General features: G+C 40.1%; 1 protein-coding gene across 3 annotated transcripts in view; it reads right to left on the bottom strand.

Moving 5' to 3' along the window:
- RFX3 (regulatory factor X3) overlaps positions 1 to 16,466 on the bottom strand; it is a 286,974-nt gene that overhangs the window by 156,044 nt on the left and 114,464 nt on the right. For 2 of the 3 annotated variants that reach the window (XM_047101481.1, XM_047101464.1), the window contains exon 2: positions 27 to 151. In XM_047101481.1, the coding sequence (XP_046957437.1) occupies positions 27 to 143 (117 nt within the window). In that variant the 5' untranslated portion in view covers positions 144 to 151. Of the gene's footprint in view, positions 1 to 26; positions 152 to 1,736; positions 1,800 to 16,466 lie in introns of those variants that run through there. The other variant, XM_047101474.1, reaches the window with a different exon arrangement.

Below are 16,466 nucleotides of genomic sequence, written 5' to 3'. Positions count from 1 at the left end.
TTTCTCTGCGAACAGCAGCTCCTTACCTGTTGTTGTACGGGTACCTGCTGCACCACCTGGGTAGGTACCGCTGCTTGACTAGCCACAGATGTCTGTAAAGTCACTGTCGAACCTGTGTCCGACCCGGTCTCTGATGTCTGCATGATGGTCTCTGAAATACAGTATCAGAAAGAAAGTTTTAAGTGCTCTCCTTGCACGATTAGCTACCTTACATTTGTTCTAAAATTCCTATACTTAGGGGCGCCTGGATGGCTCAGTTGGATGAGGGTCCGACTTTGGCTCAAGTCGTGATCTCGCGGTCCGTGAGTTCGAGCCCCGCGTCGGGCTCTGGGCTGACCGCTCAGAGCCTGGAGCCTGCTTCAGAATCTGTGTCTCCCTCTCTCTCTGCCCCTCCCCTGCTCATGTTCTGTCTCTCTCTCTCTCTCTCTCAAAAATAAACATGAGGAAAAAAACCTATACTTAGAGTAACTTTCAACTCTCAGAATATTTCTTACCCCAACATACTGCCATGATATTCCAGGCAGCTTTATAGTCATTCTGTTCACTTTTTAAGTCTACACAGAAAATTACCAATTCACATTAAAAAAAAAAATCCCCATTTACACTTCTTATTTTGAGGCTATAAAAGTTGAACTTCATTGAAATCTACCTTCCTTAGGTCTCATCTGTTAATAAAAGTTTCAATCATATTATAAACTGTAGACCAAAATTATTTTAAGATTCTCAATTTTCAGAACACAAACCCTAGCTGGATGCAAGTATGTCATAAAATTTTATTTTCTAGACACTTTTAGAGGCCATTAGCGTGTCCCCCAGAGGTGTACAATTCAGAATACATTATTCCTAACATCCTTTCCAACTTTCAAACTTACTATGCAGTGATCTAAAAAATTAATAATAATAATGTATATCCAAAACTTAACCAAAGGATCAAGCTCACTGATTTGCTCTGACTGTGGTATACTGTGCTAAAATCAACCTTGATTTTACCCAGAGATAGCCAAACATCAACAACGTTTACTATTTTGGACATGGGGAGGACCGCTATTATGTAAATGAGGCTGGTAAGCAAGACACGAAATTTTAGCTTCTCTCATTCACAGTTCAGCATGCCACATTTTGAAAGTTCGTATGTGCCTGATCTAGCTACACAGGTTAAATTTTGCAGTGTGTAATCACATTTTGAAAGTTCGTATGTACACAGGTTACATTTTGCAGTGTGTAATGTAACAGGTATGGTTTCTAAGACCTCCTGGTCTCAACATTCCCTTTTGCTACTTATAGAGTTAATGGAATAAATATTAATCTGTTACTGAGCAGGGACCAGAATTCTAATATTCTTTCCTGGGGGGCTGGGGGAACAATATTTAATTGGTAATTTAAGAAAAATACTGCACTGTGGTTTAAATCTGTGAACAGCAGGGTGAACATTAATTTACCCCAAGAAAATTCAAAAAGAGCATCCAGTTCTTTCAAGTAGAAAATTAAGCCCCAGGGGTGCCTGGGTGGCTCAGTTGGTTAAGCGTCCGACTTCGGCTCAGGTCATGATCTCATGGTTCGAGAGTTCGAGCCCTGCATCGGGCTCTGTGCTGACAGCTCAGAACCTGGAGCTGCTTCAGATTCTCTGTCTCCCTCTCTCTCTGCCCCTGCCCTGACTGCACTCTGTCTCCCTCTCAAAAATAAATAAACATTTTTAAAAATTAAATAGAAAAAAGAAAGAAAATTAAGCCCCTTACCATCTTTTGTCAACGTGTCCCCTCTCTTCCAATGTTTCCCCCAAACCTTTTCTATCATCTCATTCAATTTTAGAAATGGACCTCTGAAGACATCTAATCTACTCTTCTCATTTTATAAATGAGGACACTGAAACCCAGAGAGGTTAAGAGACTCACTCAAGGGGACAGGAACAGATGTGAGGTGAGGCCTTTTTGCTTTGAATCCATGCTTATTTTTCTTTTCTAGACCTTGACATTGGCATCTCTTTAGGCGATCTGCTTACTCTTTTGTTAGTCAAGGCCCTCAAGCGGCACAATAAACCTTACCACTGCAACAGATACAGCAATGACAGCTAACACCGATTACATGTTCAACCTATGCTAAGGACTCTTCCAAATGCTCTACGTGTTAATTTATAAGTAAATTAATCCATGTAACACCCAGGTGTGACTGGTAGGATTATAATCTCCATTTACAGATGAGGGACCTCGGGCATACAGAGGGAAGGTGGGTAGGAGCTTAAAAAACAAAGGGAAAGTGATACAGACTGTGGCTACCACGTCATTTACTTGGGTCGGCTCTTCACGCTCAGCTCCAAGACGTTGAGAATTTGTGGGAAGTCTCCCAATTATCCCAGAGAAAAAAGCTGGAAGTTCAGATTTTTATGTGAAATCTTCCAAATGGTGGCTCATTTAAAAAAAAATCTAGCATTCATCCCCAAGTAAACACACACACAGACACACACACACACACACACACACATCCACACATCCCTCTGGGCTACCATTAAGACCATGGGTATGCCTGAAATTGAGAATGACAGTATTCATCACACAAAGTCCTTGCCTAAGTAAGATGACTGGAGGACGCTTGGTCGTCAAAATTTGGGGAAGGGATACATATGAGGAATCCTATCTGTATCTCTTCCTTTATTCCATCACAGAGGGGGAAAAAAAAATGCCCTCCCAAAAAGGAAAGCGAAGTCAACATCCTTTGATTCACTACATGCTTCTAGGCCATCAATCCCTTTTGTGCTACAGCAGAAGGGCTGTGAGTGAGGGGGGATATCTTTCTGCAGAGAATGAGGAAGGAACCAGATGTTGCTTACCGAGTCTTTAGTGAGGTTTCCTTAGCCTCTCTAACTAAGGCCAACCTAGGTGGAGGCCTCGGTCCGTTTAGTATACAAATGAAGAAAACAGAGTCGCCAATTATGTCCAACCAAAGGTGGGTGTTTCTTAGAGTGTAGTCACTCACCTAAAACTCCCTCCTATTTCTCCCAGTGCTGGCTGGGAATTTTCTCGAGGCTTTCTCGTGTGCCCATACGTTGTAATGCAGACCAGCCTACACACCCATTTTAGGCTACGACCCAACCTTGACATCGACTATTTGAGACCTAACATATGCAAAAATAAAAAGAAAGATCTCTTTAAAAATTAAATATATTTTTAAAGCAATTCCTAAGAATTCTCCATAAACCACATGAGAAAGCTTATCAGAAGATAATGGGCATAGATGTGAAAACTGGCTTCTCAAAACTATATTATATTAGACTCCACAGACAGGCTTTGGTTCAGAGTAACTACAAATTAAAATTCTTAATTGCCAATATTTAAATATCAGAAATCTGTGGTAAAAACCAAATTTCCAGATACAAACAAATGTGAAGATTTAGAAAAGGTGAGCATACAGTGTGTGTTTTATAGGCAAATTATTTAAATGGAAATACTCCTTCACTTGCCTGGCCTCTATAGGCATTTGAGTTCATGACACTTTCTGCGGTAACCAGAAATTCAGTCTTACCAATCCAGATTGAAAATGCAGAATAATTTTTTGGGTTTGAGACCGTCTTAATAACATTTAAACTCATTCACTTCTTCTATACAGAACAGAAATACCCAGGTTTGACCACTTTACCAACAGAAATGCGTGACCAGACAATTGGAACTAATATTTTCCCCGTTTTACAGACGAGTCAACGGGAGACTCACAGACGTTAAGTCACTTAACCAAGGTCAAGCAGCTGGAGGTAGGAGAGGAGGGTTTGGACCTCCCACTGAAGTTCACGCACTAGACAACTAGACCAAGTGGGGAGTCCTGAATTTCAGAGCAGACACCGCACAGATAGAAGAGCGTAAGAGAAAATAACGCAAACCGGGGAGATTTTCAGAATGAGAAAGAAGGAAAAAGGTTCCAACTACTTTACAGGAGCAACCTTTGCAGAACAGACTGGGGAAAAAAAATGGGTAGAAAATGATGGTTTTATAACCTCAGGTTAGAAAGTCACGACGAGCTTTCCATCCGGCCTCTGGCTCTACGCATATGCCACGTCAAAACCGGCACATAAAGTCCCATCCCGGACAGCAAACAGCTGCCCCAGAACATCATCTGTTTACTCCTGAGTGGCTGATCCCCATCCTGTCTCACCAGCTCTTGGATCGTAAAGGGTCATGCCAACTGATAAGAACTTAGTTTCTCCATCTTTCTTGAAAGACACAACTTCATTCTCCTTTAATGGCATTGTCTTCCTCGGTTTTGACGAAGAGGCTTTCTTTGCCAAAGCCTCATGGCTTGAGAGGGTCTCAGTCACATCCGTGGCAGAGACTGGCTCAAAAACTCATGACCATAATTAGGTCTCTCGGCTAACAAGTATCTCCCAGGTGCCACACATTATGCTAACTGCTTGAAATACTTCTCATTTAATCCTCTTAGGACTGCCATAATGGAAGCGTTCTTATTTCCACTTTAAAAATAAGGCAACTGAGGCACAAATGTACTCAATAACTTGCTGAAAGCCACAGAGCTAGTAAGGGGAAGAGCCTGAATTCAACCCTAGGTTTATCGGACTCCAAAGCCCTCGATGTCACTCTGGATAGTACTTTGCGATATCATGATGATAAGGCTTCCAAATGAAAAGCTAGAGACTATTATTGATCTGAACAGCAAAGTCTTTGGGATTCTCAACCCACTGTATTTCATCTACACTTCCAATAACAACGGACAGACATCCCTTCTCTCTCCGACATCGAAATTTGGAAGTATTCTCTCTCTTTCTGCTGAGGCCATAATAAAACCTAACTAGGAAGTTTTTTTCCAGAGGCATTTTAACGGATTAATTCTGAAGACCTGACTTAACAGCAGATCAATTAGAATGTTAAAGCATGTTCGAGGAGTATAACCCTCCTGCCAAATTTTGCTAAACAGATCATTTAAACCCACCGACGCATTCAGAGTATTCTGGTAGCTTTCCAACATTTCAGCGAAGCAAGAATCATCACGGAGGGTAGTGTCTGAGCAGGCTTCATTTGGAGGTTTTGTTTTAGACCCAACATAAGGTTTATGTGTACATTGGAGGTGTTCCTATTCATCTAGCAGTGGTTTCTGTGCTCTGTTTATGTTTGGGAGTAATGTGGTTAGTTTAGTTCCTTCACAGCCCCCTTTCAAGTGATATTTGTTTATCAGCCACAAATGCAGTCACATTAATCCATTCTGATAAGCTAAATAAGCCCCTGCAGCTGGTCCATGACGCAGCCCATATGTAAATGAGTTGTATATTCTTGCAGGAGAGACATGCGCGATTTCAGTTCCGTCTTCCTTGCCTAATGTGGCAGTCAGGTGTGTCAGGAGCAACGGATGCTTGTTTGACAAAGGACCTTTTTATTCTGGCTAATTAAGCAGTTGGACACACCCGCCTGTTAACGGTTCTGTTTTGCACAGCCAACTCTGGCTGAATCATGCGAATCTACAGCTAAATAGGCCACATTTTGAAAGAAGGCTAATTAACCCCTAGGAGAAGGAAAAGAATATTGCAAAAACCCAGCTGCTGAAAGCGACAAGATTAGCATTTCTTCAACCTGACGGGCAAAACCCAGGCAAAGCAAACGTGTTTGGAACAAACATGCGTTATTTGCAAGTTTCAAGGCGTTCAAACGTTCTTTATGGAACTTCCTGAAGATTATTTAATACACTCAAATTCACAGTTGGATTCCTTTTATCACACACAATATACACGCCAAATTAAATGGTTTAATAGTCTGACCTAATCAATTACTTTTCAAACAGAACTATCTAACTGGGATAGCTTAAAAATAGGTAGTATCCATCTAATTTTTATTGGGGTTTTTCAGCCTGAAATAATTTGCTTTCTAAAGAAGCAAAGTCTGCAAAGTTTGGCTCGACTACACTGACGATATTGTTTTGTGTGTGTGTGTGTGTGTGTGTGTGTGTGTGTGTGTGTGTGTTTTACACTGAGGAAAGTAACAGGTTCCAATTCAGTATAGAAAATAAAGACTTGTAATTTAATTTTCAAGTGCAACAGAGAATTTCCTTCCTTTTTCCTTAGTATGGAAAAACAAAAGATGTTCCTTCTAATTCCTAATTGAACCAAATTAACCAAAGTTAATATTACAATAGTCACTTAATGGGTGTAATAAAAATAAATCACATCTACAATGTGACATTCAACTATAAATTATTTACTTGAAAACCTGGTTCAACATAAGAGCATGGGAATTTACAAAAAAAAATTGGCATAATTTGAATTACTGTTTTTAAAATACAGAACAAAAACTTTAACGTTGGTATGCCTTTACACAGAAAAACCCCAAATCATAATTGATGTTTTGTGACATGCAATTTTTATTACTAATATTCTGATTAAGCATCAGCATTGTTGAATAAATGTGAGAAAAAAAATAAATATTAGTATACATAATGCCCAGAGCAATTAAAATCTCTATTAAAATTAGATGACTGAAAAGAGCTGTGCTATTGGGGGGGGGGGGAGTTGACATTACTTACTTTCCTTAACATAAAATTAAATATGAAACGTATACATTTCTGACTCTTCTGGAGTAGATGGTGAAAACATTACGATTATTTCAATTCTATTAAAAAAAAAACCCTAAGGATATTAAGCAACTTTTAAAAACAACAATATAATATAAAACAGACCATATTAGAAAGGTTATATACATAGGTAAATACTCCTAAGTTTAACTTTTTGAAACTGACAAAAACAGACTGAGCTGATTAATTTAGCTACAACTGTAAAAACACTGTGACTTTGCTTTCTTCCCCCACTTTATCCAGTACAAATGCTAGAAACTGATAAAGCTACAGACTGCAGTCAGCCTTTTTAATTTAAAATACACCTCTGAAAGTTTATTCGTTGTAAAACACAGGGCTTTATCAAATCAATATATCAAGTAACTGAAGGGATTTATGATTTTTTATATTATAAAAGCTCTGCCTGTGTATTTAGGTTTAATGTTGTAATCCTCATGACTGTGTACAATTAATCTTTTGCACTAAATTGATCTGTAGAAAATGATGGAATGATAATAGTGTAGACTGTTAGGCAGTCATCTTTCTGTGATAGCTGATGACAGTGATTAATGTTGGCGACGATTAATCAGCACACTGGTAACATATACAGGTTGCCTGGGTAACTTTTTTCACTTTTCAAACAAAGGTTTTCGCTTAACTAATTCTTCCCTTGACTCAGAATAGAGTATGAAAAACTGTTTCTTTAGAGAAGAAAAATCAAATTACTTTAGCAGTTTTTATCTTAAAGGACCAATGACAAAATAAAACCATCTACTAACATACTAGTAAAGCCAAACTAGTAAAATAATGTAAGAGCTATTTTATTATTTGTTATTCGTTTCTAGTCGTCAAGAGAAGCTGTCATCAGGCACAGAGGTAATTTTGGGGAAAAGAGACCCAAGCGCTTGTCCAGTCTATTTCTAGTGCCACTCCAGCATTTTCTGCCACTCGTGGTCGTGAACAGGCAAATCAGGTCTTACCTACATGACGTACGCAAAAAAATGACAGTGCTCAGACATCGGCTGAAAGAAAAAGGAAAGAAAACCAACCAAACAAAAACATCTAAGCAGCCTACACTCTTTCCTACTGGAAAGAGAGTCTGAGAACACCATGATGTAATATACAGAAAGATTCTAACCAAAATACATGAGACAAAGCTATGAATGTTTCTCCCTATTGGTCCATCCAATCCTGAGTGACCAGAACCTAATGGATGGAGCATTTAATGATATTAACCCCCAGAACTGACAGATGATGAGCAATGAGCACTTTATTATAAATATATCATCTTCATTGTTAGAGATACTAATAAGAATAGCTGAGCACTTACTATGTGATGGATGCTTTGGACAGATTCAACCCTAATTTCACCCATAACGTAGACATTCCCATTTTATGGCAGAGGAAAGTAACATTTAGAGATTAACTTGCCCAGGGCCATGAAGCTATTAAGAGATGAAGTCAGGATTCAAGCCCAGGCTTGTCTGACTCCAATAACAGCACGCTGTCATTGGACCCTAGGTGGCCACACTGACGGCAGCAGCACTGAGGCTATTTTAGTGAAATCAACTTTAAAAGAGATAAAATAGTCTATGAAGACTTTGGGCACTGAGAAAGAATTCTAAATTTGAAGAGACACAAAAAAATCCCATAAATGGCAAATAGGTACTATACCTAGTATGTAACCAATACACTTTTATGAAGCCATCAAACCTGTAATTTTTATACTGGAAAAGCATACCATGGATTAAAAGAGTCATACACTGACCTTGTGTTCACAAAATATTTTATAGATGAAAGAGGTTATAATATACACTCATTTGCATTTGCATTCCAGAATTTATCCTTAAAAGCAAACAAGGGCCCAGTGAAATGAATGTGTACGTATCTACAACATTCTACATAAACACAAGGATATTCACTCAAATGCTGCATATGATAGCCAATAATAAGCCACCAAAATATCCATAATTGGGATACTTATAAATTGTTCTATTCTGCATCCCTATAGTGGAGTACTACATACATCTATAAAAGCCAACATGGAAGATATTCCTATTTTAAGTATAAAAAGCAGGTTGTCAAATAATATGCAGCCCACCATGCACTCTTCTTAACAGATATATAATTGCTTTGGAAAAATGCTTGGGGAAATAGAATAACATTCATGCAACTTCTAGCTCCTGAAATACGGACCTTATCAAACCAACGACCATATACTTTGAGTGGTCTCAAACTAACCTTGAACTTGCTGGCCAAAAGCAATATGGGCTCCAGGTTAGCCTGGGGCCATCCCAAAAAATCAGTTTTAGATTCTGTAGCCTAAAATAGACCTTATAATCTCAAACATAGCTGCAAAAATAGATTTTGATCTGTTCACTTGTGGGGCAAGAGCTCTGTCTCTCTTCCTACTAAGTGGCTCAGAACTCTAAAGGAGCTATAAAAAAAAAAAAAAAAAAACAAACAAACAAAAAAAACACTTCAATGTTTCTGCTGGAATAGCCTATTTAAAAAATATAACTGGAGATTATATCTATAGATCCATTCATTGCTAGTTCCATGACCTATGTCATTTTCTGTTGAAGGAAAGAAACCTGGTAACATACATTCCCAAATGTCAAACAGGATCCCTTTCTCATGACACTCTCCAGTACCTACTGTCCAATCCAGAATCGAGGCATGAATTTTAATTCTTCTCCCTTGTATACAAACTGATAAGAGCCATGGTGCTTCTTCCAAAGATTTCAAATTGAAAAGAGGATAGGGGTGCCTGGGTGGTTCAGTAGGTTAAGCATCTGACTTGGGCTCAGGTCAGGATCTCATGGCTTGTGAGTTCGAGCCCCATGTCCGGCTCCGTGCTCACAGCTCAGAGCCTGCAGCCTGTTTAGGATCCTGCCTCTCCCTCTCTCTTACTTTCCTCTGCCCCTCCCCCCCACTCATACCCTGTGTCGCTCTCCCTCAAAAATAAATAAACGGTAAAAAAAAAAAATTAAAAAGAAAAAAAAGAAAAGGGGATGTGTAGGTGCATAATCTAGATGTTTAGTCCTACCAGGCCAACAAGTGTTCCCCCGTTTTAAACTAGCTTTAGTCTCTTCTGTTCCCTCTTACTACATACCCTAAACTTTATATACGTAACTCTACATACGTAACACACTCACTAGGATGGCTACATCCACACACATGTAAGTACCCGTTCCAGCTTATGTTTTGGGATTGATAAACAGGAAAAGGCTTGCCAACAAGAGCTTCCCAACGGTCTCACTTACTAGATGGGATGCAAACAAAGGGAAGGTAAAATGAGGCTAAAAGGCGGTATTATTTAAAGAACCACAAGAGAAAACAAGCAGGTAGTGTCACCCCTAAACAGGAGGATTTCCTTTGGGTTTGACAGGGAGTGAAGGCAAGAACAGGAATGCTTAATTTTCTTCACACCAGAGAAGGCTCCAGTAACAACTCTTGGATTCTCTTGCCTACACAAGAAAGTTGTCTATTTTTTTCTCTCATTTCTTTTTCTTTTTATAAAAATGGAAAATAGAGCCTTTTGCAGTTCCTAACTATCCTAATGACAGACTCAGAGAGATCAACACATCTAAAAGGGGAAAATAATACCGTATAATACTACTACTAATAATGGAAATAATATATCCCACTTTAAATGTACAGTATCTTAAGGAACTGAACTCTCATTACTTCCATTTTTTAGCAAATGTCATGAACAGGGGTGTGGGCGGACTCAGGGGGGAAAAATCTATATATTCACACACATATAAATCCTGGAAACACTTGCTGTAAAACATGCTCTCATCAAATGAAATTTTTATATTGATTTTCACTGTAAAACACATGTGTAAACACTTGGAATAAAGGCTTGGACAAAGGAGGACAAGTAAACCAGTTGAAGATTCCAGCCAACTCGGTACGTTCACAAACTTAACAGAAAAAATTGTTTATCTCTAAAAATCAGTAATTATTGAAATAAGTCAATCACACTGAATTAAAGACCCTGCCCCCTTGGAGCTTCTTTTACAGGAACTGGTGATGCGCTCCGTGTATGGCTGTCCCTCCACCTCAGTCTAAAGCATTTTCTTGGCTCCAAAAACAATAATTTCTTCTACGGTGGGTTATCTTAGGCTATCTCACAAATCTAGGGTTAACACCCCTAAGTGGTGTTATTAATCTGTTTAAAATCAACTATGCATTCTTTATGTTTAAAAGCAACTGTCATTATGTAATGTTTTATGCAAGTGTGAAATTTCACATAAGGAGTTATTTTCTGTCCTCCCTCCTCCTCTTACACTTTGAAGGTGTTCCCCGGGGGCTAAAAAAAAAAAAAAAGGGTAAGGGAGGGGCACCTGGGTGGCTCAGTTGGTTGAGCATCTGACTCTTGATTTCAGCTCAAGTCATGATCTCAGGGCTCATGGGAATGTGGGATGGAGCCCCACGTCAGGCTCTGCACTGACAGCGTGGAACCTGCTTGGGATTCTGTCTCTCCCTCTCTCTCGGCCCCTCCCCTGCTCACACTCCCACAGGGGCTCTCTCCCTCTCTTTCAAAAAAAAAAAAAAAAAAAAAAGGAAGGGAATCCTTCTTTGTTCCTGAAAATACATTAATAGTAACTGTCTTATCCCAATCACTTCCTTTCTCACCATGTTTCCCTCTCACCTCCCCAACCTAATCAGTCCAAAGATTCTGCTTCCTCATATCTCTTAAAATTCTATTCACATACCTTCCTGTCTCCGGAGCTCAGGTCACTCCCAGCAAGAGGTCCCCAGTGCCGTCGGGATAAACTGCAAACCCCCTAACAGGGCTTCTAAGGCTCACGAGCACACACCTCTCGCCTACCATCTTCCGAAGACTACGTACAATCCAAACGTGTTCTGCTTGTGGACTACTCTCAGTGCCCAAAACCTAGAGCCTCTGAACGAGGAGATCCCTCCAATTCAAAGCATGCTTCCTTCCTATGTTCTCTTATCTTCGCTCCAGCTTTCAGATCTCAGGATAAACTCCACTTCCCCCAGACAGCCTTCCAAACCACCACCACTCTCCTCCCTTCTTCTTGGCAAATCTGGGACTGGGGTTCCCCTGGGTGCTCCTACAGCACCTTATTTCTACTCCGTGCACAGCAAGTATCATACTGTAGGGTAACTATCTCTCCAACCAAATTATGAACACCAGGGACACCTAGACTATGCCTCTTTCTCACCTGCAAATATTGAAGAGTGCCCTAACACACAGATCTTCAATTTGTTGAATGAAGAGGTGAATAAAAAAGGGATGCGTTACAGACCCTACTGACACCCTAGAGTAGGTAGTATCAGAGGCAAATTCTGTAATAAATACAATTTTCTATTAGGACCATTTTCAATCAAGTTATTCATTAAGAATGTCTTCTCTTAATTTTCCAATATGACTTTGCTTTCAATTCTCATTATGGCAGAATTTTATAACAACTCCCATACTCCAAGATGTGTAAGCCTCAACTGATTTTGTGTATGATTTAAAAAGAAAGAAAGAAAGAAAAAAGATAGGGATTAAATAAACTCAAATGAGCAAATTAAGTCTTCAGTTATAGCTCTGAACCTCCTGACACATCATTTAGTTTGTTTTAATAAGTACGCCTGATTCACTGAATTGTGGATTCAAACCCAATGCTCTAATCACGTCATCTTAGAAAAGGTGGCCTGGTATGCTTCCTTTGTTTTTATAAGACAGAAGCACTCAGAGATCTTTAATTTTCATAGCTGAAAGGCTAAGAATAAGTAATTAGCCTTAACAGTAATTGTTCTAACTTCATCATTAATTAAGCACTTGAAATTTATTTGAGCTTGGCAACATTCAACTGACATTCTTCTATGGTCTCTTAACAATCATTGAAACTTTTCACAGAACAAGGTATTTCAAGATGCCTCTAGTTACAAACTAGTTAAAAAATTTTTTTAAATGTTTATTTTTGACAGAGAGAGAGAGAGAGAGAGAGAGAGAGAGAGAGAGAGAGAGAATGAGCGGGGGAGGGGCAGAGAGAGAGGGAGACAGAATCCAAAGCAGGCTCCAGGGTCTAGGCTCAAAGCTGTCAGCACAGAGCCCGACGCAGAGCTCGAACTCACAGACCGAGAGATCATGACCTGAGCCGAAGTCGTACGCTCAACCGACTGCACCACCCAGGCACCCCCTAACACATTTTTTTAAGTTTATGTATTTATTTTGAGAGAGAGAGCACGTGTGAGTGGGGGAGGGGCAGACAGAGGGAGAGAGAGAATCCCAACAGGCTTGAACCCACGAACCGTGAGATCATGACATGGGCCAAAATCAAAACATGGACACTTGACCAAATGAGCCACCCAGGCCCCCCTAGTTAACACATTTATGTAAGGATTCCACATGCATTACTTCCTCTGTCCAGAAATCCCATGAGATAGGTACTACTATTTTCTCATTTTTATTGATGAGCAAACTTTGGCTCAAAGCTGAAATGACTCTATGAGCCCCGAGGTCACACAGCTACAAATGGCCAGAGTGAGGGCTTGAATGTATTATACCATCTACTAGGTTCCAGGAGAAAAATGTGGAATTTCTTCTTCTGTTTTCTTCTTTTGTTTTGTTTTGTTTTGTTTTGTTTTTTGAACCCAGCCATATGCCGTAACAGGCTTATAACGCGACACCTTAAATGTTCTACAGATCAGCGATTATGTCGTCCCGTCTGAAGTAGCAGTCTCTTCCACATTTTAAAACTTCTACATTACAGGAATTGGACACGCTGTAATTTTTTTCACCCAGTTACTAATTTTCCAGGATAGGTTAGCCTCTGAAATAATCTTAATTTCACTTCCCGCAACGCAGAGTAAATGACACGATGGTGGTCTGTTTTATTCTGTACAAATGGCCAGAACTAATAAAAATACTGAATCACGTGGGTTCTAACACTTGCTCTGCTGAGGTGGCAATACACATAGGCTTTTTGGAATTTGAATCACGGGTCAGAAAGTATTAAAAAAAAAAATAAAGGACACGATCTTTCCTTTCTAAAATCTTGTAGTTGAGTTCTTTGGGGTCCGCCATCAATGCCACCTTGAAAGGAACAGTTAGGACTGGGTGCAGCTTCTCAGATGCCAAAAGAAGGGACAGTCTTGATTAGTTAATTCACTAAAAAATTGATTTTTGGTGAAACCAAGGGGTCTTTGGCACAAGTGCCAGGAACTGTTGCTCCCTGACCTTTACATAGAGACACAAATTGCCTTCAGTAACTTCAAGAAAAATATATCCACTCTACGACCTAATGGCATCACATTGCAATTAGGCGCAACACCTGGGAAGCAGACAGAACTCTAAGGAACATTACTGGCCCAAGGCAGCGCTCAGGGAAACCAAGCACCTAAACAATGAAGCCTAGGAGAGGCTTCTAGTGCAACTGCCGTCTCCGTTCCTGTCTGAACACGGGACCACCTTTCCTTGACACGTGTTAAATCATTTGACCTATTTCATTGCTTCAAATAGTCACATAGGACATGTTTTGCCACAGTGATCAGAAGAGCAGAGAAAAGGGGTGCCTGGGTGGCTCAGTCGGTTGAGCGTCCGACCTTGGCTCAGGTCATGATCTCACAGACGGTGAGTTCGAGCCCCACGTCGGGCTCTGTGCCCTTTTTTCCCCCTATTTTTTGTTTACCTTTTTTCCTTTTTTTGTTTATAATTTTTTAATGTTTATTTATTTTGAGAGAGAGAGAGAGAGAGAGGGAAGGGGAGGGGCAGAGAGAGAGGGGGGGAGAGAGAGAGAATCCCAAGCAGGCTCCACACTGTCAGCACAGAACTCAACTAGGGGCTCGATCCCACAAACCGTGAGATCATGACCTGGGCCGAAATCTAGAGTCGGACACTCAACCCCAAGCCACCCAGACATCCCCCAAATACTCTGCTTCGAAAGACAGTAGTACTCTTTCATGATAGCTTCACTGTCCCCTAACCCTGGCAGAGACGAGGATCACAGGATGATGGAGTAGGTCTGTTTTGCCAAAAGCCAACTTGCTAGGAATTTGCCGAATTGACCAATTCACTTAAGACTTGTATCTTTTTTTTTTTTCCAACTTTTTTTTTTTGGGGGGGGGACAGAGAGAGACAGAGCATGAACGGGGGAGGGGCAGAGAGAGAGGGAGACACAGAATCGAAAACAGGCTCCAGGCTCTGAGCCATCAGCCCAGAGCCTGACGCGGGCCTCGAACTCACGGACCGCGAGATCGTGACCTGGCTGAAGTCGGACGCTTAACCAACTGCGCCACCCAGGCGCCCCAAGACTTGTATCTTAACCAGTGAAACTGTTGACATAATTTGTATGGTTTTAAAAAGGCCTTTTGAAGATTTCTTTGGTGCTCATGTTGATGAAGTCAAGGTTTGAATTTGTCGGGAATTCTGGTGCAAGCCAGTGCCACAGCCTACTTTTACCTATATTCTGGAATTCTGCCGCTTTCTGAGCCCATAACTTTTGAGAATAAGAGTCATTTATTTTAAATCAAAGGGTTGAGCGTGTCTTGAATACCAGGGAGTTGACAAATGATAATAGGGATGGTTTATTTTCTGCAACACGTTTTTCACCCATTAAGTGCATTTCTGTACTTCTCTTCATTCACAAATTTGCTAACCAGTTTAAGTAGATAAATATGTCGCTTCTGTTTTAAGCAACTGAAAGGCATTCAGGATATGAAATATCACTGATAAATTTGGCACTCAGCTGAATTGGACTGATAAATATTTCTGTTGCCAAGTGTCTGCAGTGAAATTGCTATAGAAAAATTAAAAACAAATTAAAACTAATTAATGCTTCCCACCAAAAATTTCAAAAGCTTTTGCAACTATTCTATGCAGTGTGATGTGTGATAAACTTTATATGTAGTTAACACAAACATATTTCGGGCAGTTGATAATTTGGAAAATTGCATCTTAGGCAAATTGATAAATGAGAGTACTTGGTAAGGATAACAAAACTGCCATTCAGTCTGCGTTTTAGAAAACTGCCTTTAGGAGAATTATTCCTTCAGTCATTGATCACTCAGTACATTCTGGGTGGAGAGGTAAGGTGTGACAGGTTTTCAGATAACTGGCTTACCTCCCAGCATCACAGCAATTTAAACTCAAAGAATATCCAGAGATCATCCAGTTCGGGCCCCCTTTTCACAGGGAACCCGAGACCAATAAACCAAACGGGCCTGTGCGTATCAGAGCTGGCGTTAGAACTCAGAACTCCCGATTCCCAGTCAACAGCTCTTTCTAACAGACTACGGTTTATAAGAGAAGAAAAAAGGAAGGCACTCAAAAAGAAGTAGCAAGGCCTGCCAGAATCTCAAAGTGCTTATTATACAATGAGAGAAATGCTCATAACACGGAGAATGAAATCCTAGAATAAGAGGGTCTCTTAGACGTTTCCAAGTTTCTTTCTCACATAAATGAATAAGGCACTGTTTGGGGGTGTTTAACAAGATTTCCAGTAAGTCAAACTTTGTGTGCGTGTGGAGATATCAACTGAAATGGTTCCCCGGATTTTATATTCTGCAGAAACTCTGGGTCATCTTGTAAAATTTGGGATTTTTTTCTCGGCTACGTGGAGCATCTTAGTGATAGAGGTTCAGTATTCTATTACTATTTGGAGCGTCTGAGTGTTTCTGGCTCCCGGTTTTCTTATTACCTCATCTCTGCATGTAACGTACAATACACAAACTCACTGTGTTTACACTGAGATAAAGATGCCAGAAAGACTCATTTCTAGTTTGCCGGGAAGAAGGGGTAAAAGCAAGATCCAACACCACGGTAATTGCCACTAAAATAAACAGGGAGCAAACTCTGAGTTTTCACTTGCAGCAAGTAAGTGTAATTTCTGGGTGTGAGACAGAAACCTTTTAAATGCAATGGTTTGTGTAACAGCTTTTATAAGGTGCACTTTTCACCA

This window comes from Lynx rufus, unplaced genomic scaffold, assembly GCF_022079265.1.
Source record: "Lynx rufus isolate CCGP_SWC_20201006 ecotype Redwood Valley unplaced genomic scaffold, mLynRuf1.p SCAF_10, whole genome shotgun sequence".
Classification (NCBI taxonomy): Eukaryota; Metazoa; Chordata; class Mammalia; order Carnivora; family Felidae; genus Lynx; species Lynx rufus.
Note: the sequence above shows the minus strand (reverse complement) of the source record. Positions and strands in the feature narration are given on the sequence as shown.